At 46.4% G+C, this 25,580-nt stretch overlaps 1 protein-coding gene across 1 annotated transcript in view; it reads right to left on the bottom strand.

The window, feature by feature from the left end:
• The window catches only part of LOC135385389 (Na(+)/citrate cotransporter-like), a 32,573-nt gene extending 24,312 nt beyond the window's left edge, over positions 1-8,261 (bottom strand). The window contains exons 1-3 of the mRNA XM_064614676.1: positions 8,148-8,261; positions 6,340-6,497; positions 3,525-3,674 (exon numbers count right to left, since the gene is read on the bottom strand). Of these exons, the coding sequence (XP_064470746.1) occupies positions 3,525-3,674; positions 6,340-6,497; positions 8,148-8,154 (315 nt within the window). The 5' untranslated portion in view covers positions 8,155-8,261. The remainder of the gene's footprint in view (positions 1-3,524; positions 3,675-6,339; positions 6,498-8,147) is intronic.
• Between the last annotated feature and the right edge of the window lie 17,319 nt (positions 8,262-25,580).

Genomic DNA, 25,580 nt, shown 5'->3' with positions numbered 1-25,580 from the left:
AATATGAGTTCCTCACAACCTTCCCAGAGTTTAGCAGTGTTGACTTCCTTATGCGCCGGGTGACCGTCGTCAGCTGCTGTCTGTAAAGTTAAGCGCGACAAGGCATCAGCATCCGTCAACGCCGATACGCTGCGGTGAGAAACATGGCAATCGAAGTGCTGTATCTTGGAAATCCACCGGGCTATTCTCCCTTACGGTTCAGATAATTTTAGAAGGCAAGACAGCGTCTGGTTGTCAGTAAAAAGCTCGAATCTTCGGCCTTCCAAGTATTAACCGAAATATTCCAGTGCATATACTACCGCTAGAGCTTCTTTTTTCTGTCGTAGTACAGTTCAGCTCTGCTTCCGAGAAAGTGTGAGAGTAGAAGCCCACTACCGATAGCTGGCGACCTCTGGTATGGGACTGCTCCTGTACCATAGTGTGATGCGTCGGTCTTAAGCTCGAAGGGTGACGCAAAGTCAGGGAGGGTAAGGGTGGGGTCCGAGGATATCTTGTCTACCAGGAACCGATACGCTTCGTCACACTCCTCAGTCCATTGAAATGGGATATTTTTCTTTGTCATTAGCGTGAGGCATTTTGTCTTCAGGGCGTAGTCCTTTATGAACGCTCTGAAGTGTCTCGCCAGACCCAGGAAGACGCGGAGTGAATGAATGTCGCACGGCTTTTGCAGTTGCGATATCCGCGCCATAGAGGCAGGTTTTGTGCTTTTAGTTTGGCCGTCGAATATGCGTCCTAGGAACGTGACCTTCTGCTGTAAGAATGAGCTCTTCCTGAAGTTGACCTTCATTCCGGCTTAGCTTAGAGCTGCGAGCACCTGGGCCAAGTGCCTGCTATGCTCCAATGGTGTTCGGGAATAAACAATGATGTCGTCGATGTAGGCAGCGCAGAATCTCTCTTTGAATGGTCTGAGGATGTCATCCATGATTTTCTGAGGTCCCGAGTTTTTCCAACCGAAGGGAAGCCGGCTATATTCATACACATCAAAGGATGTTATGAAGGCTGTGTACTGTTTATATTCCTCTAACAGTGGTACCTGCCAGTAGCCCTTCGTCAAGTCTATGCAGAAGAACACGCGGCTACAACAACAACAACTTCATTTTCAGAAGGAGAGTGGATGCGGATTCCTTTCATATTCGTTAACTGCCGCAATCAAATCTGCGCGGCAGCCTCCCGTCTCGTTGATTATTTCGTCGATGTGGGGCATCGGATATGGGAAGAGGTCCGTTTGCTGGTTGATGAGGCGATAGTGCGTACAGAGCCGAAATGTACCATCCTCCTTGGGCGCGATGGTTATAGGTGAGGCGAATGTTGATGTCGAAGGCCTTATGACCTGCGTGTCCAGCATCCCTTGCAGTTCGTTTTGAAGCCAAGCCTTCTTTTCTGTTGAGAGTGGGTAAGGTTTCTTGCGAACAGGTGTCACGTTTGCTAGCTTGAAGGGTACGCCATATCCCTTAATAGCGGGTGGACACGCCGTTAAGCATTGGAGCTCGGGGTACATGACTACCACACATCTTCGGGACTGGTGAGAAGGCATGCAGGTAAGTCCTGGATGCTCACTGTCTGTGCGTTCGCCTCCACTCCAGCCGTGTCATCCCAGAAGAGATTCATGCGCATAGCCTTCATTGGTGGTCATGGTAAACGGAACGTGCAGCCCACATCGTCTAGTGCTAGCGCTTGTATACAGTGAGGGAGCAGTCCAGGTACGAAAGTTCCACTGTTGCCCACACTTTGAATTGCGGACAAGCACCGTCATAGCTCTTCACGACGATTGTCCTTCCTCCAAAAACTTCGTCGGGTCCAACAGTAGTTTTGTTCACCACGTTCACTGCTGACCCGCTGTCCACGAGCACCTCCGTGGGTCTGCCATTTACCACCATTGGTACACAAACAAGATTTTTGTTAAGTAGGTACACAGTCTCAGAATTTGTCTGCGGGCCAAACTGCGAGCCCTCTTTTATTGTTTTTTTTTTTCCCACAGTGTCTTCGGAATTCGGCCCCTCGGTTCTGTACTCCTCGATTTGATTTACTGGTCGACCCGTGCGATCCTGACCGGTGCCGAAGCATTGCCTGTGTTGCCTCCAGGGCGGTTTAACCCCAAACAGACGATCCTGAGGTGGCGCTTGAGGCGCCGTCTTTGGTGTCCTTTCCACCGTTAGGGGGTTCTCAACGCATAGCTCTCTACAGCAGCGATGGAGATCCTCTACGCTGCTTGGGCTCCTCACCTGCACATGCTTCTGCAAATCCTTCGGCATCCCGTGGTCGACCAATGGGATGATGGATGAATCTGGGAGCGCGTGGTCTGCCATCTGGAGCAGCCTCCGTTTTTCAAAGAAATACTGCAAGGCGCTTCCAGTCTGACACGTGAAACGTATAGCTCGGTCCCATCGGTCAACCGCGCACTCGTGAAACGAGCTTTTGCGCCACGTATCCCAGCTGTCCGTAACATGGTCAAGGATTCTAAGTTCGTACCAAGGCTTAGCCATCTGGGCGAGAAAGAGCCTTAGGTTCTTGATCTTATCCTCGTCTGTTGACCACCGATTCTTCGTACACGCATATTGGTAAAAGTCAATCCAACTCTGTGGACTAGCAGAGGTTCCATCAAACACGTCGGGCTTCACCGCCTCGAACCGGCGTTGCGGCGCAACTGACTGAGCCACGATCCAGAGGAACTCTTGTTGTTGCTGGGCTTGCTGGCTCTGTGGAGATATCAGCTGGGCCATCATTGTTTGAACGCTCCCCTGGGCCATCGACGCTGTCTTTTGTTCTTCGATGCTGTCGTGTGTTACATCGATGGATCGTTATTGTGAAGGGGCTCACTATTTTACTCCCCACATCCCCACCAGCAATGGGGTAGAGTATCGCCTCTGGCAATCAACCTCCCCACTCTCCATCTCGAAATAAAGTTGTTGTTGTCGTTACGCATTCTCCGTTATGTGCGACAACACTGCTCGCCTGCAACACAAAACGAATGGTGAGCTGTCCACGTTTCTTTCGATTACACAAAGAAAAAATACGTCAACCGAGGAATTGATTGAAGTATCAGCTCTGAATCACTGCAAAGTCTTTGTTTCTTACTCCTTTTGTTTCGAGACATTCAGGTAGGACTTTTGAAAGTCAAAAGCAGTGCGACAGAATTGCGCATTTCTGCTCTTTCCACGAGAAATGCTCCATGTATCGTAGACAGTCATCCTTTTCGGAGGCAGAGAATTTGACGCTGAACCACCCTTTGTTTCAGAAAAATATCAATCCGGTCCGAGGATCGACCTAAAAACAAAACCAATGTATTCAGGGAGTCTGAGCAGGTAAACTAAACAAAGTAATATTTCTCGTCCCGCTAGATACCCTCAGGGACAGGGCACAGGACGTTCCTGAATGACTCTTCACGGACAGTCCTTGAGTGTCATCCTCAGGATATTCTGGGGATACACCTCGAAGAACGAGAACACGATGACACTGTGGGGACATTCTGAGGACCGTGTGTGTTCTTGGGGTCATTCAGCTCCACTTTGCAGTCACGTACTCACATTCATATATTCCCCTAACACGACGTCATAGGGAAGTATCTTGAGGGCAGGAAGATACAGCAAAGGCATCAGTGCCGTTACTCCAAGTGGAAGAATTCGAGACACCCAGTTGGCGAACACCAGCAAGAGCACGTACGCACAGCGGGATTTCTGCGCAACAATCAAACATGCTGAAACTAGAAACCACGAAGCCCGATGCAACCTGGGGTAAGCTCGCACAACAAGCGTAGCCTGTTGGGCTTGTTGGTACACAGCTTGGGCGTCTTCGCGCAGGAAACACTGGACGGTAGACGGAATAAAAGTACTACAGAGGACAGGCGCAGCGCTTGCCTTCTGTCATTTCGTCTGCCGTCCTATGTTTCCTGCGGTAAATCCTTCTTGAGGCTGCACCTTTTACCACCTTTGTAGCGGCGCCTCAATGATTATGTGGTGTGGGTCAAGGATGGATGGTGGCACAACTTTTGTTGCGGCCCCTATAGCGTAGGTATGGGCAGCCTTTAAGACTACGCTGTTTCAATAAGTGACGTCAGAAAGCGTCGAAGAGTCTTTGCTTCAACTATAAGTCTAACTGTCCTACACAATAGAAATATTTACAAACAGTTTTGACATGTCCTCTCTCGACCCACAGAAAAAAAAAAAAGGAAGAGGACAGTGTTTTCATGATTCCATGATAATGAGCGCTTAAAGGGAGACTCCGGGACAATCCGAAACTATTATGATGGCTGTGTATTTAAGGTGGATACATTATTCCGAAATGAGATATAAAGTTGGTTCGGCAGTCGGGTACTGCTTAGTTGCCAAATGAGCTGGGAAGCTCAAAACAAAACCGAAACTTCTGAAGGTTCCCTCTCCTATCTCCTGTACCATGTGTGACGTCACCCGTAGTCTCCTGTGGGCAACAGGCTGTTTTTCGGGCACACCTTTCGTAAGTTCTTCGTGCTACATGGATGACCACTCACCTGCTTCCGCGATTTCATTCTAACATATTCGCTAGCGGTAAAAGCAAAACCTACAGAAAGCCGTACACGAGGAATACCGATGAGGTGAAGCGCAGTGTTGCTGGACCTCTTTTCCGTGGTGAGGCGCCTAAGCACGCGAAGGAAAATATTACTCTTCTGAATATCTGTGTCACTTGGGGATGAGAAATTGCATTCACTGAAATATCATGCGGTACGGATTGATGTCGCGCTGTTGCCTCAACACGTTTTTCGTGCGGAGTCCCTCTTTAAGGCAAAACTCACAAAGGCGGCCTGGATTTCTTCAAATTGTCTATTAATTATTGTCTTTGTTCCTCGGTGCGTTCTCAAAAGACCAGTGTGATGCTCCTTTATAAATTTTTGCTTTTTGGCTGCAGCGCGTCGTGCGCCAAAAAGCAACTTGCGATGGAACGGCGTACTGCTCGAGAGAGAGGCCTATGATCTGCACACCTCCTAGAGGTCCTCCATTCCTTCAAGGGACAGTCGCCTCCAGAAATGTGTGTATGAAACCAATACCATAACGTTTGACATCGAGCGGCATTCTGTTTGGTTAATTTGGCCCGATAAGTGCTTAGATATTGAATAAGCGAGTTTCTTTTCGAGTTTCGAGCTTCGCTGCCTGTGCATCTGAGGAAGCTCCAGTGACAAAAACATCATGTTGACGTATGTTTGAAGGGCGAATCAGAGGGCAGCGCGGAGACGATTGTCAGTGTTCCGGAGCTCGTATGCTTCTCTCACTAGGCGCCTTGCAGACGCCCACCGCTCAAGCGGCTCACGGTCGATGCACGATCGCTAAGGTCGTTCCCTCATTGTTCAGTTTCGTTCTGACATATCCTCATGTTTCCAGAGAGGGACTTCGGCTGTACGCTCAACATCCGGCGTCTGCTCTTGCGGTTTATTTTAGTCAAATTACACAAAATCTACGTCAGTAATTCGCGTACGATTTTTGGTGTCATTGTCAGTGATCAGCGAGGAATAAAGCGTTGTTATAGTTTCGAAATCGATGCGTACGAAGGCGACCGTCCCTTTCAAAGAACGCGTTAATGAGCGAGGGAAGTCGACGTCACTTAATGGCGTTCGCAGTCCGTATGGGAGGGCCGATGAGGTAGCTCGTGATGTAGCCCTGCACGACCGATGCGCCGTACTACATAGTAGCAGTGGTAACCTTATTTCAGTAGCAGTAGAAGGCAGATTTTGGGTGGTCAATGAGAGCTTACGGCTGCTCCTCATGTACCCGCATGTCCACCAACAGATCGAACCAGGCTGACGGCTCGTTTCTCCGGGGGTCTTCGTAAACTTAATTGTATAGAGAGCGACAATATACACACAGTGAAAATATGGTGCATTGCAACGCTCGACGGGCTGCTTGATGAATGACACGGGGTTTCGATCCCCTCCAGCTTCCACAATACTGACTTCAGTGTACGTAATGAACCGTTATTACTCGTAATTTCTGATTCTCTCCAAGGAACAGTTGCACCCAAAGTGGGACAGCGTGAGTTCATGAAACAAATGGGACATGCATGTCCATTCTAGCAATACTTCCTACTCTAGAAAACAATGAGCAGTCAAACGAGGCAAGAACCAGTAAGGCTTTGATTTGCTCGCGGCACTCAATCAGTCTGCATAGATGGTTTTACATCTGGGAATTATTCCGACGTGCCGGAGTCAAGATAGTTGTCAGGAAATTTTCGTTATTGTTGCGAATCACTTGGAAGAATTTTTCCCTGAGCAGCTCATTGCAGTACTGGATTGTAAAAGTGTAAAAGTCCTATATGATCTTCCCTCCTTTGTATCGCGACCGTACGGCACAGTGTCTACAGAAGCTTACGCTGTACCCGTGTGTTGTGGAAGATGATTAAGGGGAGGAGGAAGATGGGCGCAAGGTATGTGATGATGACGTTCAGGTAGAACCGGCAGGTTGGCGCATTGTCATGAAATTTGACATGCAGGTGCTCCTTGTTTTCCTGGGGCTTGTTGTCCGCCTCTCGTTTTTCTGGAGGGAACACACAGTCTCGTTAGAACTGTGCCTAGTAATATACATTGTCACCATGTCCCTGCGTATGAAAGGAGGTAAAATGTGAAGAAATCATGTGATGAAGCCCCTGTACACTCACATGCATACCTTGGCAAAACTGAACATGAGTGAGCAAACGAAAATATGAGCATGAGAAAAACCCACTTGCGAATATAAATGAACAAACAAGGAGTTGAGCATCATCAAAACTCACACATGAGCATGAGTGAACAAACGAGGAGATGAACACCAGCAAAGGTCACTCATGAGAATGCTAATTCTTGCTCGGTGTGGCGAATGGGCTGAGCATGAGTGAGCTGAAATCATTCACAAATTAGGTGAACTGAGCATGAGCGAACTTGAGTAACGCTCACGCGCATGAAACTGTGCAGCCTGACGCCACTCCCATGCAGTACGTCTGACGCCGCCCCAGTACTTGCGGTTCGTAGATCAACCACTGCTTACACCTTACATCACAACCTAGATCGTTTCACTACAGTTTACTCCCCTCTCCTAACCTCACTGCGCCATCACATAATCCCCATCACGAGAGCTCAACTCTCATCATTCATCGATAGGAATGCGAGATGAGACTGCATACGTGGGCAAACGAGGATCGGGGGCAATTCCGAGCGCGCGAGCATAGCACCGGGAGAGCTCAGCCAGAGATGGGAAGCCTTATGAAGTTATAAGTGAGCTCGAGTGAGCAAACGAAGAACTGAGCAGAGAGTGAATGAACAAATGAAGAGCTGAGCGGGGAGAGAGCGAGTATCAGTGAGCATGAGTGAGCGGCATTCGCGGGTGTCAACCTCTGCTCACGACGTAACAATAAGGGGACGCTATAGGCCTCGCTTTCAAGGGCCCCTCGCAGGAATGGTATTGTTTATTCTCTGTTAGCGTCGCCAAGCAACTGTGGCTATGGGTGGGGTACAGATATGGCCATATGAAGAGAGGACAGTAGGAAGGAGTGGGGAACAAGGAGTTATTATGCGTCCTTGGCCGACTTCATGGAGAACTGTTCCGACATTCGTCTGGAAGTCTTCTGAAAACCCGGGGAAAACCTCAGACAGCACAGCCGAGCCGGTGGTAGGATTCGAACCCACCACTTTCCAGTCTTCAGCACGACCTTGGCTACCACCAACCAGCCGCTGGTAGAAACAGTCACGGACGTCTCATGTTGAGCCGTTGGACCAACTCGCTAGGTACGCAGGGAAAAAGCGAAGCTGCGCATACAGTTGGCCTACTTGCATGGCGTATATGCGGGGTCATGTGCTGCTGCACAATTTCTATCAAGACATTAAGCGGGAATAAGTCTTGTTTCAGTCCACTTTCTTTTCTTTTTTTCGAATATCGAGACTAGTTGAGAAAATGCCAATTGCAAAATGACCTCTCCGTGGCTGTTACATTTTCCCAAATACACTTTACCTATTATCACTTGTCCCGTCTAAATATGGTACTGTGTTTGCAGTTGTAAAACAGGACATGTCCTTGCTCAATCACATTACATTGGGAGTGCTCTGCTCTCGATTCTCGAACACATCGAGCAGTATAGATAACTTGTGTTGTATGTCATGCGGTAATTTGTTTATAAAGAATCATCGAGTGTAATCGAGATTGGTTTGACCTCACCTTCCATTGTTGTAGAGCAGTGTGGAATGAAGTTCTTGTTCTTCTTCTGCTTCTTCTTCGTCCCACGTTCTCGCTCGTTAGTACAAGCTTCTTTGTCTTCTTCTACCACTAGGTACAGTGGCCACTAGCCACACAGGGCGATACAAGCTTCGTCAGTGAAATTTCTTCTTCCTCTTCTCGTACTATACGTCTTGGTGTGGCACACAGCCAAAGGCAATAGGCAATTTCCCAGCTATTTCTGTAGCCAGAACAGTATTTCGGGAAGGGTTCTACATGGAGTCTTTTACATGGGGAGTAGGATATTATCTGGTATATGAGGCTCGCTGATGAGACCCAACAAGGCCGAAACAGCTGTCCAGTACTGGCATGGCGACATTTGGGTTACAAACATATGCTATACGTGCAGCCAAAGAGCTCCGGCTATTTTTTTCCTTGTATACTTCACTGGCTTTGTACTGGGCTTTCAGTGAGTGAGTTATCTCACCCTGACGGGAGGAATCACGTGTTACGTGACCTTCTGACGCCATCCACTCAAACGTTGCCTGCCTGCGTACTGTTGATGAGGCCCAACAAGGCCGAAACAGCTGTCCAGTACTGGCATGGCGACATTTGAGTTACAAACATATATATAAGCAGGAGAAATCAGAAGACAACAAAGGGCTTACAGGAAAACACAAAGGGGAGTTTATTAACACATATAGGGATAGGGGTCGACGCTTCGGCAGTCAGCGCTGCCTTCGACGGGACTGGGGTCTGGTGGTGGGGGGTGATGTAGGGGGAAGGTGCGGTCAGCCTGCTCGTGGCGGCTCGGTGCACCCAGGGGAGGGAGAAGAGGGGACGGTGAAAGAGGGAGGGGAGAGATGATGGTGGCACAGGAGAGGGAGGGGCGTGCTAACCCTCTTGCTCTGGGATTTGGGTAGTCCACGAGGACTACCCACCACAGAGAAACATGCGAGCATCCCTCAGTAGTCTTCATTGGGAAGCTCCCTGTACCACGGTAACCGTCAGGATTATTGGCGAAGTTACCCCATCTGGGGTTTGGTGACAAGAACAAGCTCTCTATATGGGAAAGGGTTATGTACAAGGGAAAGAGCAGCGCATGCTCTTTTGTCATGACTAACACAGGTTGGTGACTAAGTGAAATGGGAATGACCGGGTCTGTGCAGCAGGACCTTGAGGCAATACCCGTGAGCCTGCAAAGAGACAAAAGAGCATGTGTATTGTGCTGAATTAGGAATGCAAGTTGCGAATAGTAGAAAGGATTCCTGGATCTTCCTTTATCTGACACTGGAATTTATGAATGAGATAAGATTCGCGCTGTTTCCTGAGTCGCTGGGAACGAAAGCCTGACTGTAGGATGAAAATAGATATATTGGTGATTGAGTGCCCTGGTTTACTGAAATGGCGCGACACTGGCAGATTAGGCTTCTTCGCGACGTCAGATTTATGGTTATTGAATCGCGTTCTAAATGACGTAGCTGTCTGTCCGATATATTGGGCGTTGCATTCATTGCATTGAAGAAGATAGACCACATTGGAAGAATTATAGTTAAAGTCGCCATTAATGTTGACCCGATAATTAGAATTGGTACTTTCTGCGGATTTAGCGGCTTGCAATGATTTACAAATTTGGCATCTACTTGCATTACAAGGGTAGCAACCAATGTCATTTTTTGGAAGTTTGTTAACTTTGCCATTAACTAGTCTGTCTTGGATGTTCCGCGCCCGGCGATAACTTACGTGCGGTGGCTGTGAGAATATTTCCTTCATCCGATCAGATTGTGAAAGAATTGTGTAGTGGCGGTTGAGTATCCGGCTAATGTTAGGAACGCTGCCATTGAATGTGACAGTGAGACTTACTGCAGAATTTCCATTGGCTCGAGGAGAACTTCGGAGCAGTTGTTGGCGATCTGTGGGTCTTGCTCTGGCTATAGCTATGGATCTTGCTATGGCTTCATTCTCGTGGTCAACCGCCCTCCTAAGCTTCTAATCTACATACATATATATATATATATACCGAAAACAGACGACGAATGAACTTCATCGCATGGTATACGCTCATGAGCAACCACTAACTGTAGGAAACGTGTGGCGTGTGGCTCACGTCATTTCTCTAACAGAGAAGTGTTACAAAATTGGTGATAATGTTTTCATGTAGGTCACCTTGAAAGTGTTGCATATCTGCATGGTTGTGAACGTTTGGCAACCCAACCGTTACTATACAGTTTCCCCTCTCCCAACTCCTTCGCATCCCTACTCCCGGTGAAAGGTCTATCGAGGGCTAGCGCGAAATGCTGTTGCAACGACAACGTCAATGCAATGCGCAGTAGAAGATGGCCGATACCTCTTTGCTTTTGTATACACGTACGACGCGCCAAGTCTGACGCATGAGCCGGCTAGGAGCGATGCAGAACTACTATTTCGTTAGGGAAGGTGCTAGTGGGAAAGCGACGTGTAGTATTCTTGTTGCGTTGGGAACATGGTCTCCGTATTTGTGAATGGGTGTGAACGAAGTGTGCAAACCGCGTCGTCCACATAAGTGAAGTAAACAGTTTATTCAACTCGCGCGAGCCGCGAGTCGGAGTCGTGACGTATGAGATTCATCGTACGTCGTCGACTCCAGCGACTCGCAACGAGAAGAGAGTCGCTGGGAGGCAACTCTCTGGCACTTCTAGTGTTGGTCCCTCGGATTTTAGAGCGGGAGTCACTGCCGGGGCGATGACGTCACGAGAGCCGCACCGGGGCATTTTCACGCAGCAAGAGTCGACTCTCTCGGCTCTCGAGTTGCTCGAGTCCAATAAACGAACACAGCCTATGTTTCCTTCGATGACAAATGCGACACTATATGTTACGGAGATGCATATCAACTTAAAAGGCCATACCAGTCGGGCAGCAACTCATGATTCATGATTTTCCCGATTCTAGATGGCGCCACGGTCGCCGTCCTTATCACGCCGTTCGCCTCCGACTCCGAAATAATCCCCATTGTGCATGGTTGACGTCGCGAGTTTAAGGCGGCCCGCACCCTCTGCGCTGTTTGTCGAGAGGTAAAGTGTCGGACTTTGACTCGAAAGGTCCCGTCCAGGGCTCTACCAGTTGAGCTAAGCTAACACGCTAACACGGATAGAGCCCTAGACCGGTAATCCAGAAGATGTGGGTTCGAGTCCTACTCCCTGCTAACCTTTTCAGTGACTTTCATCTTTCATCGTGAATTCCTTAGGCAATTTGAGGCTTTGTATGTAATTGTCCCTTCTATGCTGTTCCAGCCTCAGAATATCAGTTCTCTCATGTAGAGTCACTAGTTCAGCGGAGAATCCCAAGTGACCCCGAGCTTTTCCTTATCTTCGTCACAAGGCCTCCCTTAGTTCGCGGTTCAAAGACAGACGGGTACAGGTTTTGCGCTTGTGGCTCAAGGGTCCAACGAGCTGGAGGGTCCAACGAGAAGGAAGATCCAACAGGGTCACGTGACAGCGTGAAAATGTATACAACGCGAAGAAGGGTCCAGTGCGAGACGGAGGATCCAACTGGAAGAAGACTCCAACGGGAAGAAGGACCCAATGCGAGACGGAGGATCCAACGTGCTGTGTCTTCTGCGCTTGACTCTAAGAATGACGTAATAAATTAATGTGAGGGTCATAGAGGGCGATGTCCTCCTTTTTATTCCCGTGTCCATGGCAGAGGACGGAAGGAGATACAAAGGAAGAAAACCACATTTCTTCCAAAAGATGATTCATTAACTAAGTGCGTCACTTCGATTGCCCTTTTGTACAGTTGGGCTGTGATGACAGAGCACAGCGGACGTGTCCGGCTGATGATGGAGTCTATCTACGGTGCCTCAATTTAACTGCCCTTCCACAACAGGACCCACAACATTATCCAATAGCGTAGCAGGAGGTGGCCAAATGCAGTGCTCGAATTTTCGCTCAGTCCAAGCACCCAAGGGACCCTTCAGTGAGTCGTTATCGCTGTACTGCGTGCTACAAGTCTGCTGCGTCTCAGGAAGTACTGTGGAGAAACACGCAGCTGGCCTCGGAAATGGCGATGTTTGGATCCTGACTGGAGAGCTACCAAGCGGCATTCGGCGGCGTTGTAAGATATCTGAGCCGTGGGCCATACTGAAGAAACCCCGAGACGAGGGACACAGAAAAAAAGCGAACAAACACAATGAAGTCTATCAGTATAGGAATTTTGCCGTCCCATATTTATTGCAATCTCTACTCAGGTTATTCTTTTTGTGTAAATAAATGCACGTATGCTCCCTACTCACTTTCGTCTCCGACTACGCTGACGCTACAAATGCACATCAGAAAAGAGGGAAGTTTTGAAAAACTTAGTTCAGTGACCGAGTCAACATCGAGATGGTGAGAGGAAATAATGCACGGCGCGACACGCACGTCCTCTTTTCAGGAAGTTCGCCACAATAAGACTCCGTTTGGTAATTCTGATAATAAGGTATATAGGGGCTTTCGTGATGGTAAACAGCCACCAAAGTGTCAAGGAAAACTTCTGGGCAGTTTGCGCAGGGGACATTTAATCTACTTACTCATTTCGGAGGCGGTGTTAATCGGATCCTTGCAGCACGCTAGACACGTCGACATATAATCGACTGTGAGGAAGGTTTCAACGAGCTGAAGGATCCAAAGGTGCAGAAGGATCCAACGTGCTGAAGTATCCAACGAGCAGAAGGATCCACGGTTGGATCCTTCTGCTCGTTGGATACTTCAACACGTTGGACCCTTTGACATATAATCCTTGGAACCGGTATCGAAAAATTGGGGGTATCTCAAAAATAAAGTGGTCGACGTCCCCGCTGAAAAATAACGTGCTGTTCCCTCGCGTCCGCCTCGCTAAGCCTAAGCCTACAAAAACGTGGATTTCGTTCGCTAAAATGACTTGGACAGACATCGAAATTTGTTGAGTTTGTGTGGTAAATAGTGATGTCGGACTTTTAACCACGGCATATCATCGTACGGAGCAATCGAGCGTTGTCGTTGGTTTTCCTTGTTTCGCGGACGTGAATTTTGTTCCGGAAAATACAGTTGCTCATTGCCTGGGTGGAAATTATTGTGCAGTGGTCGCTTGATCGACTTTTCTTATTGGTTCTCGTGGTGCGTTGATGAAAAAAAAAAGAAAGATAAAAATCAAAATAAATCGATAAATAAAAGAAAGAAAGAGAAGAACAAAGAAAGCTGCAGTTCTAAATGCCGTTATCCTAAGGAACATTTATCTGTGTGTAATCCGCTTGCTCACTGTTGCAACATTGCGTTGAAACAGCGTTGAAACAACAGCTACGTTGCTAGACCCTACACAACATAGTGAAGTGACACAGGCACTTGTTCAGTTCCCGCGAGTCTGTTGCCTTCTGGGTGAACTGTGATCAATTTTGTGTTTATTTTCCTTTTGTGTTTGTTACGTTTTTGTTTTCTTATTTTGATTCGTTTCTTCCCTTCTTTTTTATTTTTTCTTAGCCAGGAATAGCAAGCCGCCGTAGCGCAGGTTAACCTTTGAGAGAAGAGAATCACTGATAAGGTTAGCCAGTTGTAGCGCTCGAACCCACATTTTCTCGGTTATCGGTCCAGGGCCTTGTGTGTTTGTCCTTTATTCAGAGGCTAACATGTCCGCCCTTTTTCTTTGTTACCGGACTGAGTTCGCGCAGAATCGAAAGACATAATCGACATGCATAAAAGGCATAATCGAAATTTTGTACCACACAGTGCATAGTAACACATTCCCAAGTTGGAAGATTAATTTGTAATCCAGAAGTGTGGATCGTAAAAGAACGTGGGATCGTCAGTGGGGGTGCGGACGGTTCCTCATTGGGCGATTCAACAGTAAGATGTAACAAACAGTAAAAGGATATACAGTAATAAAATAATAATGAACAGCAAGCTTAGGCGTATCAGGCACTGGAAAATGCTTATTATGATTTCTCACAAGTGATACATCACATAACTGCGCTTCATACAACGGAGATAGAGGCCAGATTCCGAACATCTTGCACGCGTTTGATATTCGTGCCGATCGCTCGGTTTCGTGCGGCGTTTAGTTCAGGGGCCTCTTCCCGGCTCTAGGACATATCGGTGCAAAGCGTTACAGCGGCGGGGGATCACTGCAACGTGGGTTCCGAGAAAAATAGTTCCGGGAATGGCCATCACGATGTCGACATATCGTAATAAAAAAAAAGAAGAGGGCGGCTTGGCATCAAAAGTAGTATTGGAAGGGAATTTGGTTTACATAGAGAAGAACGTGCTTTATGAATTTTTTGTGCACTATTATAGATTTAAGACATGATCTGCATGTGTTCGTGGCTGGTCATGGCTTTTAAACTTTTGGGGCATTCTCTTCTTTAATATTTTGCGCCCCACGTTCTAGTTGATGCTGTACAGATATTCATTTTTTATTTCTTTTTCAACGGTAGATGAAGAATTGCTTTGTCATTTTGTAGTGAGTATTATCTCGAAGAGGGTATCTTCAAGTTTAGGATATTATGCAATTTGAATTCCGTTTGTTGAGGCCGTGCCGGTTACATCTTTGGCGAAAGCATATGATTAGACGTTATTCCCATGGGAATAACGTCTAATCAGATAGTACAAGGGCTTGTATTCCAAAAAGTTACCAAGTTACCATGTCTCGGTGTTCAGAGGGAATATAGCAGTTCCTGTATTCCCGTTTGAATAAAAACTCTGCACCTTCCTGTGGCTCAAGTTTGCATAAATGGAACAAAAGTCTTCAAGCATGAAATAAGCCGTTTTATCGCATTATGGCCATTCCGTCAGTGATTCATTGTGATGAACTATGTTAAAAATAAGCAAGTAAAAAATTGTTGAGTATTAAAATTAAATTTATGACTATCGCATCTTACTTTAGCAATACTTTCCACAACCGCCTCTTCGACATACCTATGAAGCATAAGTGCATAACCCGTGAAAGCTAACAGGTTTTGGAGGGGCACCACGGTAATATATGGTTGTTTAGGCCTTGAAACTACATGGCCATCACCAAGGAACAATTATGTTGGAATACAAGGGGAATAACGTCTAGTCAAATGCTTCCACCAAAGATGTAACCGGCATGTCCTCAACAAATGGAATTCAAATTGCATAATATCCGTACCTTGAAGATGCCCCCTTCGAGATAATACTCCCTACAAAATTAAAAAGCAATTCTTCATCTGCTCTTGAAAAGAAATTAAAAAATGAATATCGGTAGAGCACCGACCAGAACATGGGGTGCAAAATATTCCGAACATGGGGCGCCACAACAGCTCTACGAGCACATGCAGATTAGGTCTTAAATCAATAATAGTGCACAAAAAATACATAAAGCACATTCTTCTCTATGTAAATCAAATTTCTTGACAACACTACTTCCGATGCCAACCGCCCTCTTCCCTTTGTTTTATTACGATATGTCGACATTGTAACAGCCATTCCCGGGACCATTTTTTCAGAATCCCTCAGCAACGTTTTGCACCAAATGTCCGTGCACCTGAATGTCCGTGCACCGGAACGTCCGTGCACCAAAATGTCCGTGCACCGAAATGTCCTGCACCGAAATGTCCGGATCCCCCTTTTCCCCATGGACATTTTCTTCCCAGAGTAACTGGGTGTGGTTTCTTACTTGTTGTTTATCGTGAGTAAGGAAATGAACTTTGACACACACATAGTGAGAGAGAGAGAGAATGTGGTGGTGGAATATACAAGGTAAATTTACCCAGGTAGCGAAAGCCAGGAAAAAAAAAAACAAATCTGACCCGGCAACACTATCATCTCCGTAACTCGAGCGATCCTGAGTGTTGGTAGCACAGGTACGGTCGTAACAAAAAAAATATTTACGACGCGCGCATGGGTCTTGCATAAACTATTAGTTTATTCATAATTCAAGTATAGGAAAAGCTATCTGTTGCACCACTAGTACACATATACGACATCATCTACCACCTGAGTACGTTTCCGTATCTTGCTCCACTGCGCATGTGCAGCAGTACGCGTTTGTCCGTGCATTCTTTTATCCGTGCCGGGTACTTGTGCATTGTAATGCGGAGTTCGTACACTTTCGGGATTAAACAGGAAGCGACGTTCACATTTCGAAGTGCCAAGATTAACACGTGTGAACAGATGAGGGCGATGCATCCCGTGTTGCTGGCCCTGAGAAAAAAAACGGTTTCGTCATGGCAAGACCGGCCATGATAGTGTGAGTGTTGTGTCAGTCAGCTGTGCACCAACGATGCCATGTTTTTTGCAACGAACCCATTATGACCACTCGTTGAAGAAATACAAACAGCTAATCACTACGTGTACGTGTAGGTTAGGAATGGACATTAAGTGAAACTTCCTGTTTGTTTGTGGTTATCACGTACTCTTCGTCAAAACCTGTGATAACTCCATGTATTTCAAACTGATATGTGTCATTAAACCTGATGTGATTTATTCTTCTCTGTTCTCGTCTGGTATTGCTGTCCTGGGTGACTAGTATGGTTTGGTAACGAAAAGGGGAAGGGTATACAACGCAAACGAAGTACGCGAATGCAAACGTGCCATGGCTAATTATGCACTACTTATTATTCATGTTGCTGACGTCATATGTGACGTCATTTATTGACAAGAGTAGTAGTCCGCGCAACGGATGGATGGCGCTGACAGTCTCTATCATGGCGCCATCTGAAGACATAGGGCCCTATGGGAGTTTCGCTACCTGTTTATATATACCTTGGAATATATGTGCTTCCAACATTGCCTTCAACATTGTAATACACGCATGTAAACTAGCAGGTTGCAGCGCTGGATCTGGCATGCTGATTATTATCTGCAGTTCTGCTATCTATGACTTTACGTGAAAAAACTTGTGGCTTTGTGCGTGTGCTCATAATTATGTGTAAATTGGTGACTCTCTACGGCCTATTATAACCTGCGAACCCTCACTGTCGGAGTAGCAAAGTGCGACCTAGTCGAGTTGTGCCTAACTCGTTACAAGTAACTCGTTACTTGGTAACGGCTACTTTTCTTGGTAACGAAGTAACGATTCAGTTACTTTTTCAAATATGGTAATAGTAACAGAATCAGTTACAAACATTGGTAACTCGTTACCGACGTTACTCGTTCCTTTTGTTCAGCGCGGGGGAGCACATTTCGGCACTCCGTGTGGCGCAATGCGTGCAGATCTGACCTGCGTGACCCCCGACCACGTGTGACTCAAAGTATTACTGCAGTCCCTCGCTGTAGGTGCTGTTGTGTTTTCTCTTGTTTCCGTAATATCCGGCCATCACTCCTTCCCAAGAATGGGCACCAATTGTGCTATGGCTACAAAAAAACGCGTTTCGACTTCTAGCATTTTCTTGTCTTTGCTAAGCTTCTGAGCGCCCTAATAATAACGCAGCCCCTCGTCTGTTTTTGGGAACCGTTGGTGATCGGTGGTACGAAAACCGGTGTGACACGGAACACGAAGGACGGACGACAAATTCTCAGACTCAGCAAAAGGTTTATTATAATAACCCAGATAATATACCCAAGACGCGACACAGAGGGGGAACAAGACAAAACAAAGGGTCACTAATCACGTTGCCACGTGTGGCGATCAGCTTCTTTTGAAGTGCAATTCCTCATTAATAAAGAGTTGAAGACAAGTGACGGCATGTTTGTTGGCTCCTTTAACTATGCGGCGGTAAAGTAAAAGTAACTCGTTACCTGTGAGTAACGAGAACTCGTTACTTTTCTGTGTTGGTAACGAGTAACGTATTTAGTAAGTTTTTTGAAGTAACGGGTAACGGTATTTAGTTACTTTTTTTTTGTAACGGGCACAAGTCTGAGTGCGACTTTGCGAAAAATTTCGTTGAGAGAGATGTCGGCCCAGGACGCACAATTTCCACGGGACAGCATGAAAACAGACATGTATCCTCACGGAAGCTAGCAACGGCAGTGTAACAAAACTCAAAATTTAACTTTCATTCCGCAGTCAGCTAGGGACATTTTGTCCGGGGACGATGGTTCCTCATTGCGTGGGCAGAAATAGTGGTGCAACGGTCGTTTGATCGATTTTTCTTATTGGTTCACCTGGAGCGTTGATGAAAAAATAAAGTAAAATAAAAATTAAAAATCAATAAAAGAAAGAAAGAGAAGAACAAGGAAAGCTGCAGTTGTAAATGCCGTTATCCTAATGAAATTTTATCTCTGTGTAATCCGCTTGCTCGTAAACGTCTTGTCTTTCATCCATTATAGCCAACCCTTTTTCAAGTAATCACTGATGTCAAATAATAAACATTCATAACAAGTAAATCAGTCAAACGAATAAATGACATCTATGGACGACGCTCCAGTATGGTATTTTCTTATTGTAGGTCAGTCACAGGCCTTGCAGTTTTTCTCTCATACTTTCGATGTCAATGAACCGTATCTTCAGCAAAAGGGGAGTTATACGGGCCATGAAACAGTGAATAAATGAGTGTACAGCTTCTATAGAACATAAACATCGACACAGAAAAGATGCAGGGGACAACTGCAAAACTCGTGTCTGGCCAACTACAGAAAAATACTAGCATCTAGAGAACGATATCACTAGCGAACTGTGAGCTTTTTCTTTACATTACGCGGGCCGCGACATTATGCTGTCTTAGACGATAATCCCTTTACGAGCAGCTAAGTAAGCTTCTGTTCTGGTCCCCAAGGCCATGTCATAAGTCAGCGGTCCATGAAAGTAAAGAGGAGAGAGGAACCACCAGAAGGTATGGTGCGCACGCGCAAGCTTAATCGGCGGAAGGATACGGTCCGCGCGGTTTTGCTGTCGCGTCATCAGATGGCAACACAGAATGACGTGTTTCAGACGTGTTTCGCTGGACTTCAGTCGGTTTTTACGCGTACTCACATTTCATGCTTTTTTATAAAAACTAAAAGTGGTAGACATATAAATTTGGTGTCTATCGATTCCTGAAATATTTCGAGAGAAAGTAAATGTAAAGGTTTTTTTGGAAATGGCTATAGAAGTTTTATAAAAACCTGTTCAAAGAGGAGGAGAAAAATTGTGTATTTTTTCACATTCGTGACGTCGCCGTAAAATACATACGACATGTATGATAAATCTAATAACATTATTCTCTTCATATCGCCTTCCTCTTTATGGTGAAGCCACCCGCGTCAAAATCTGCGCGGTGGTTACCGAGAAAAAGCATAAAAATTGTTCCATAAGAAATACATTGGGACGGAGAGCTGGTATGCCCTCTTAAGAAGTGTAACAACCGGTAGACGTCGTGAGCTAGCCGCGGCCCTACGATATCCAACAAACGTGCAATTTTTTGTGGCAGCACCATTGCCAATTCTCGTTCCGCGCCTTTGGTTTAAGTATGGCGGGCTAGAAGCCCGCCATAGTTTTCGAGCCATTTCGAGCCATTTCGAGCACCAACTATTCTTCAAAGCGAATTCCATGGAATTGTCGAGCCAAATGAAGCACGTGCCAATTTAGGCATGGTCGCGGCTCTGTAATAGTGTGGTAACGTAAAAGTAACTCGTTACTATCGAGTAACGGGAACGCGTTCCTTTTGTTACTTTGGTAACGGGTAACGTATTTAGTTCCTTTTTTTTCATGGTAACTAGTAACATGGTAACTAGTACCTTTGCCTCAGCTGCAAATGCAAGACCGCCCATCACAGTACACATCCATACTAACTCACTTAATTGATACGCCGTATAATTTTTTATGTGTAAAAAGCCGTGCGGCAGTCTAAAGTTTCTATTTGTGTGCTTCACCAGTCGTGCAAATGATGTTCGCACATTACCGTTTCTGTTTATGTTTTCCATATACATGTTGAAGGACACACGATTTGTCTTTGAGAGTGCATTTGTTGCAGCTGCCGAGACCGACAGCACGTGCGTATAAGACAGCTATGAGCACGCGCACGCTTTGCTTTTATTTATTTTGTATTTTCGGTAGATTCCATCTATTCTTCTCATGCGCTGCACTCCGGAGCGCGCTCAGATGCTGTTCACATACCCTATCACGTGAGGGAGAGGGCGCCCGAAACGACAGCGCAAGCAGCCCGTGGTAGCCACCTGTCGGCAGGCCCGTCGTCCGGACCCGACTTCATCCTTCGCTCAGCACACCATTCATTCTAGCCCGCCATAGTTTAAGCTACGCGCCACCGGCGCGAGAGCAGTTAGTTCGGCTCTGGCTTTAGGACCATTCGATACATTAAAATGCTACTTCCTCTCCAGACCAGTTTGTCGTGTCAGTCACAACATGTTGCTTTCGTTAGGCGAAAATGAGACTAGAAAGTTTCTGCGGTGATGCGAGGAACAGTGACTTCCGAGTACTCCCGGGTTTTTAAATCAGTGTAGGGCAAAAAGACAAAAACAAAACGTTCGTCACACGTCTGTTTACAGCTTCACGGTTGGTGATTTTGCTTCCACGCAGTAGACCCGTTAATGTTTACATACCCTGCGACCCTTCGCAGCATTCGTATCATTTCCATGTCGCCGTCATCGTCGTTCCAGACCTCGGCGGCGATTCTGGCGGCAGCGGAAAGTGCGTAGCATAAGCTGTCTGCCTCCATGACCGCCATATTGCAAAAGTTCCAGCCGCACGGCACCGACTCTCGCCGTTCGCGTATTTAAGGGTATAGAGTCGAGGGTTTCAGGGTTGGATGTCGTCGACTCTCCTGCGGTCGAACGCCTAATGGCCCAATAAGAATCTGTCCACTTACGCAGCAGCTCAATAAAACAGTATCAATATTAATAAGAAAATACATGGCCCTGAGCACGTATACGCAAGTAGGTCCGTGCAACGTCAGGGCATCTCCGTGTAACTTCCTGTGAGGACAAACGACTGACATCTGTGGGAAGTCCAAACCGTCCCACTGGGACACGTTGGAGACGTTCGTTGGAAATGTGTCTGCCTCCCAGGGAGGTCAGCATTTCCGGGAAACGATATCCCCAGGAACACCACTGGAAGTTTTGTTCTGTTTGGGTAGGGCAGGGAGGACGCGGCTCGCGATGTTGGTAGACGAGAATCGAACAAAAGGAACTTTGAATTTTGTCAAAGTTACTTTGACGAAGTTACCTAATAAAAAAACGAGTTCCTCAAGCAGTTACTGGACCTAAAAAAACGAGTCAAGTTAAAAGTTACCGGAAAAAGTAGTTTATATAGTTATAATAACGAATTACCCCAACACTGGGCGTAACTAATGCAGTAGACTACTAGTGCATAATTTATGCGCGAGATGCTCAAAAGATGTTCTTACGTGAATATGAAGTTAGGTCGAGGCCCGTAGCCTGAGCTTAGGGGGTGGCCGCTCTATGTGCCCTCACTTTCAGAGGACTGTGATAATGATTCGGTTATGGTGGTCTAGAAACACTGGTGTGGCGTTCGCCGTTGTCATAGGTACCCGCCGATGTTCCTGCCGAGAGATGGCGCCAAGCGTATCTTGGCGCCAGAGCCGTATATAAAAGCCGTATATTAAAATGGAGTCTGGCCATTGGGAGGAGTCACAAAAGGAGGCTCGACCTGTCAATCACAGTTTCGCTCCTCTGATTGGTTTGCTTTTTTCCAAGGGGGTCGCCATAACACCATACTGCCACCCAAAATGGCGCCGAAAACAAACACAATGAAGCGGGGATTTCGTGACTAAAAATGTTCACAGACTAACCTGATTTTACGCTGCAAATGTACATCCTAATATAAATTTCTCGGAAATCAGTTTCAACTTATGCTCATCCATCGATATCTAACTGAAAATAATACGTTTTGTCGCCGGTGTTAGGCCTAGCGAACACGGCGATCACAACGAAATCATAACAAAAACGGCGCGGTGCTGTACAATCTTATATTTAACAGCTGGATTTCATGGATATAAACATTCTTGCCTCTTATATGCCAACTATTCATGTAGATTTGTTTAAAAATCATACCGACAACAGAATGTGTCCCAGCAGGTGGTTCTGCCGCCAGCGGTACAACGACGGAAGCAGACGACAATTCTCGACGTGCCTTACGCTCCCTAGGTGGCGCTTATCAAATTTGTACCAACAATCCACTACTTTTGCAGATTGCGAGAGGTATCCATTTCAATCCCATCCAATCCACTTGCCACCCAAAATGGCGCTGCCCATGTTGGATAGGGGGGCAAATAGTGAGGATAGGCTGATTGATAGCGCCCCATATTTGAAGACTTCATTAGTCGGAAAGCTGAAAAAGCGGGTGGAGCTTCAGGTATAGGCATGACCCATTAATGGCCAGACTTCCTTTTAATATACGGCTCTGCTCGGCGCTATACCATCTGATCGCTCTAGTGGCTGATTTCGGGGCTACTCGTCACGCGATTACTCACCTGCCGTTAACCCATGAGCGTGCTTTTTCTTTGCTCTGCATGCAAGATGCACCACGAGTGTCACCCACAGCAGCAAACGAATGACACACCTACATCTCAGGCTGCGTTCCAATACCTCGCGCCCGCAAAGCCACCTGACTAGGCAGCTGAGTAGACCCCTTTGCTTGTCACTATTGGGACAGGCTGGCCTAGCCGAGGCGCCTATGGCGCCATCTCGTTGCTCACGCAAGAAATACGTACGGCGCGCAAGCGCAGCAGTACTCGAATGCGCTAAGTTTGTAGGACATCGTGCATAAATTGTCACCTTCACAACTAAACATGTTTTGCAACTCTCTACGGAGTTTAAAAAAAAAAAAACATACCACTATGTGCAACTTTACATTTAAAGCAGGCAGAAACAGCGGGCACGCTGGTACCGTCAACGCGCGTTTCCATCCCGGCTGTCAGATGGTCAGGCGTATAACTAGATTGCATCGATGCTCACTAGGCGGTAGCCGACTGAATAGCGGATTTGGCGAGATTTGGAACGAGACTTAACATGACGGCACTTCCGGTTAGACCGCTAGGCAGTCGACTAACCGGGGTATTGGAACGCAGCCTCAGTTCTGATATGCGTCGGCGCGTAGCGATCAGCACTCAGATCTTGGGACATGTGTACTGTGATAACGGTAAAGACGTATTCGCACAGCCAGTTTTGCCTTTGTGTAGCGATATTGATGATATGTGCTCATCCTCCCGGGGGGGAGGGGGCGTTCATTTGAGCGCCCATTACCTTCTAGGTTGCGGGGTCCGGTAACGGAGAATTGTGATAGAAATGTTTAAGTCGGTGTTAGGCTATGACCGTGAATGTTAATTGCATCGAACCAACGGAAGCGATATAGAGCTGCTGATTACATTCTGCATATGAGCAGTCTGTAGCAAGAAGAACTCCGGAAGACAAAAAGGACGACAGAGAAAATATAACGGTTTCCCAGTAAACCACTTACATCCATGCAATATCTATGTAATATCTAATTCTGGATATTTGGATGTCTGCTGGAGATTCGTGCGGATCCATCTTACATCTACAGGACATCCGAGAGATACGCATTTTAACTTTCCTTTGTCATCCCAGATATGTCCCCGCGCAGTATTTTAATGGATATGTGGACACAGATTGGACGTCACAAATAGTTGTGATATCTAAGACGACGACGTCGCGCTGATATAAATAGAAAGTACATATTTATTACCAAAAATATTACATATGATGATTGTCATCATGTGCTTGTTTGCTGAAATAAATGCCTCGAGCATCAACAACAGGGAAAAGATCCAGGAACTGTAGTGTGCCCCAACACCGTTCGGCCACACGCTGACATACAGTTAACAAAGGTGCTCTAAACTTAAAAAGAGCAGACTCTTTTTTTTTGTCCCCTCCACATATTTGAAGGGAGACTACAGCATATATGGAAATACCAGTTGTTGGGGCACATTCGTTAAGTGTATTGGGCCATGATACATTTGTAACGGTGAGGAGGTGCTTCTTTGCAATTATCCCGTGTATCTGCTGAGTCGACGTATAACCAATAACATTTCTGGCATTCCTTCCTGTCAAATACTGTGTTTTTAATTCAAGCTACTGTCTATAATGCGATTAGCTGCTGAGTTGAGCTGTAAAGTGCTCGAATTCCAGTGTTGCTTGACGAGTGTTACGTATAGATAAATTCTTCCACGTCTAGCAGCACGCGAACGATAAAAGTATATAGTGACTTTAACTAACATATAATTCCCCAACTCACTCCTAACATATAATTTCCCAGACAGAACACTTTCTCCTGTGGACGTCCGAAACAGATCCCAGGGTCCATATCCGAAAATCTATATCCGTCGGATATCACTGGGAGCCTCATACATGGACGTCCCAGGATCTGTATCCACAGGATATCCGGTCGCGACTGTTTCAAAAATTGTCCGAGCTAGATTTCTGTCGGGATGTTACACGGATCAGTTATTGCGGGAGAGAGAGAAACGGGTGGCGATGTAGCACTGCGAAGTTTGACTTTCGATGTACCAGCTGAATGTCTCTAATCAGAACCAGTAGGAAACGCAGACGTTATCTTGATAGCGAGTTAATACACCGAGCAATTTCTCACTTGGTTGTTGTATGCGTACGTAATCGAATTAAGCTTAGACAACACGCCCATCATTTTGATTCACAGGCGAGAAGGTATCTGGAATATGGGGATGCTCGCGACACAAGGAGTATATAGTATCTGTTCACTCTTTGGGAGGAAATGGCACTGCCTTTCGAAGTGAGCTTCTGGGACTGGGTGGTCCTGTCTGAGCTTTTACCCAGTCAACCACATCTGTCCTACGGATGTCCGGTTATTATCCCAGAACAAACTGCCTCAATCGATGTCCTATAGATCTCCGTAGGATACCCTTAAAGGATATCTAATATAATATATATATAGTTATAGCATATATAATAGGATATCTAACTAATGTCCCAAAATTATACAATGAACTACGGACGTCGGATGGACAGAGGACGTCGTGTGGGCATCCGTGTCAGAAGACTTCGCAGTGAAATTCGATTAGAATTAGTGCTGCGACTTCAATAAGCATTAATCTAGTGTACCTGGCTCACAAGTTGGCTTTACTGGTACTTGTGATCCCAAAATGCAGTTCATTACCGCGACGCATTTTTGACTGGGATAGGAGATCATGCACGAAATCGAGAGCAGTTCACGGCTGGCAACAGCGGGCAGGCGTCCGTGGCGGTTGGTTTTGACCAGTTTGCCCGTCGATGAGTGTGTCAGCTACACAAGTTGGTACTTGTGCACGCTTCAGTTAAAGTATCGCTGAAGCAGCAACGTGTACGACAGGTAAGCTATGCAAAAACAGAACGTGAGCAGACGCCGCTCATAGTCGTCTTCCACAACAGGTCAGGCTGCAGGGAGCAATTGAGCCGGCCGCCATATTGCTGTCTCCAGGTTATCACAACAGCTGAGGACATCAGCTATGGATATGTCAAACAACAAACGGTGTTTCTCTCAAGCGGTGGCATCGCTGATCGAGGTGGGTACTGGGTACACCTATCCTGTCAGAGTGCAATATATTTCGGATAGCGAAGTGTT

This window comes from Ornithodoros turicata, chromosome 2, assembly GCF_037126465.1.
Source record: "Ornithodoros turicata isolate Travis chromosome 2, ASM3712646v1, whole genome shotgun sequence".
Lineage (NCBI taxonomy): Eukaryota > Metazoa > Arthropoda > Arachnida > Ixodida > Argasidae > Ornithodoros > Ornithodoros turicata.
The sequence above is the reverse complement of the archived record's forward strand: the minus strand, read 5'-3'. Positions and strand labels throughout refer to the sequence as shown.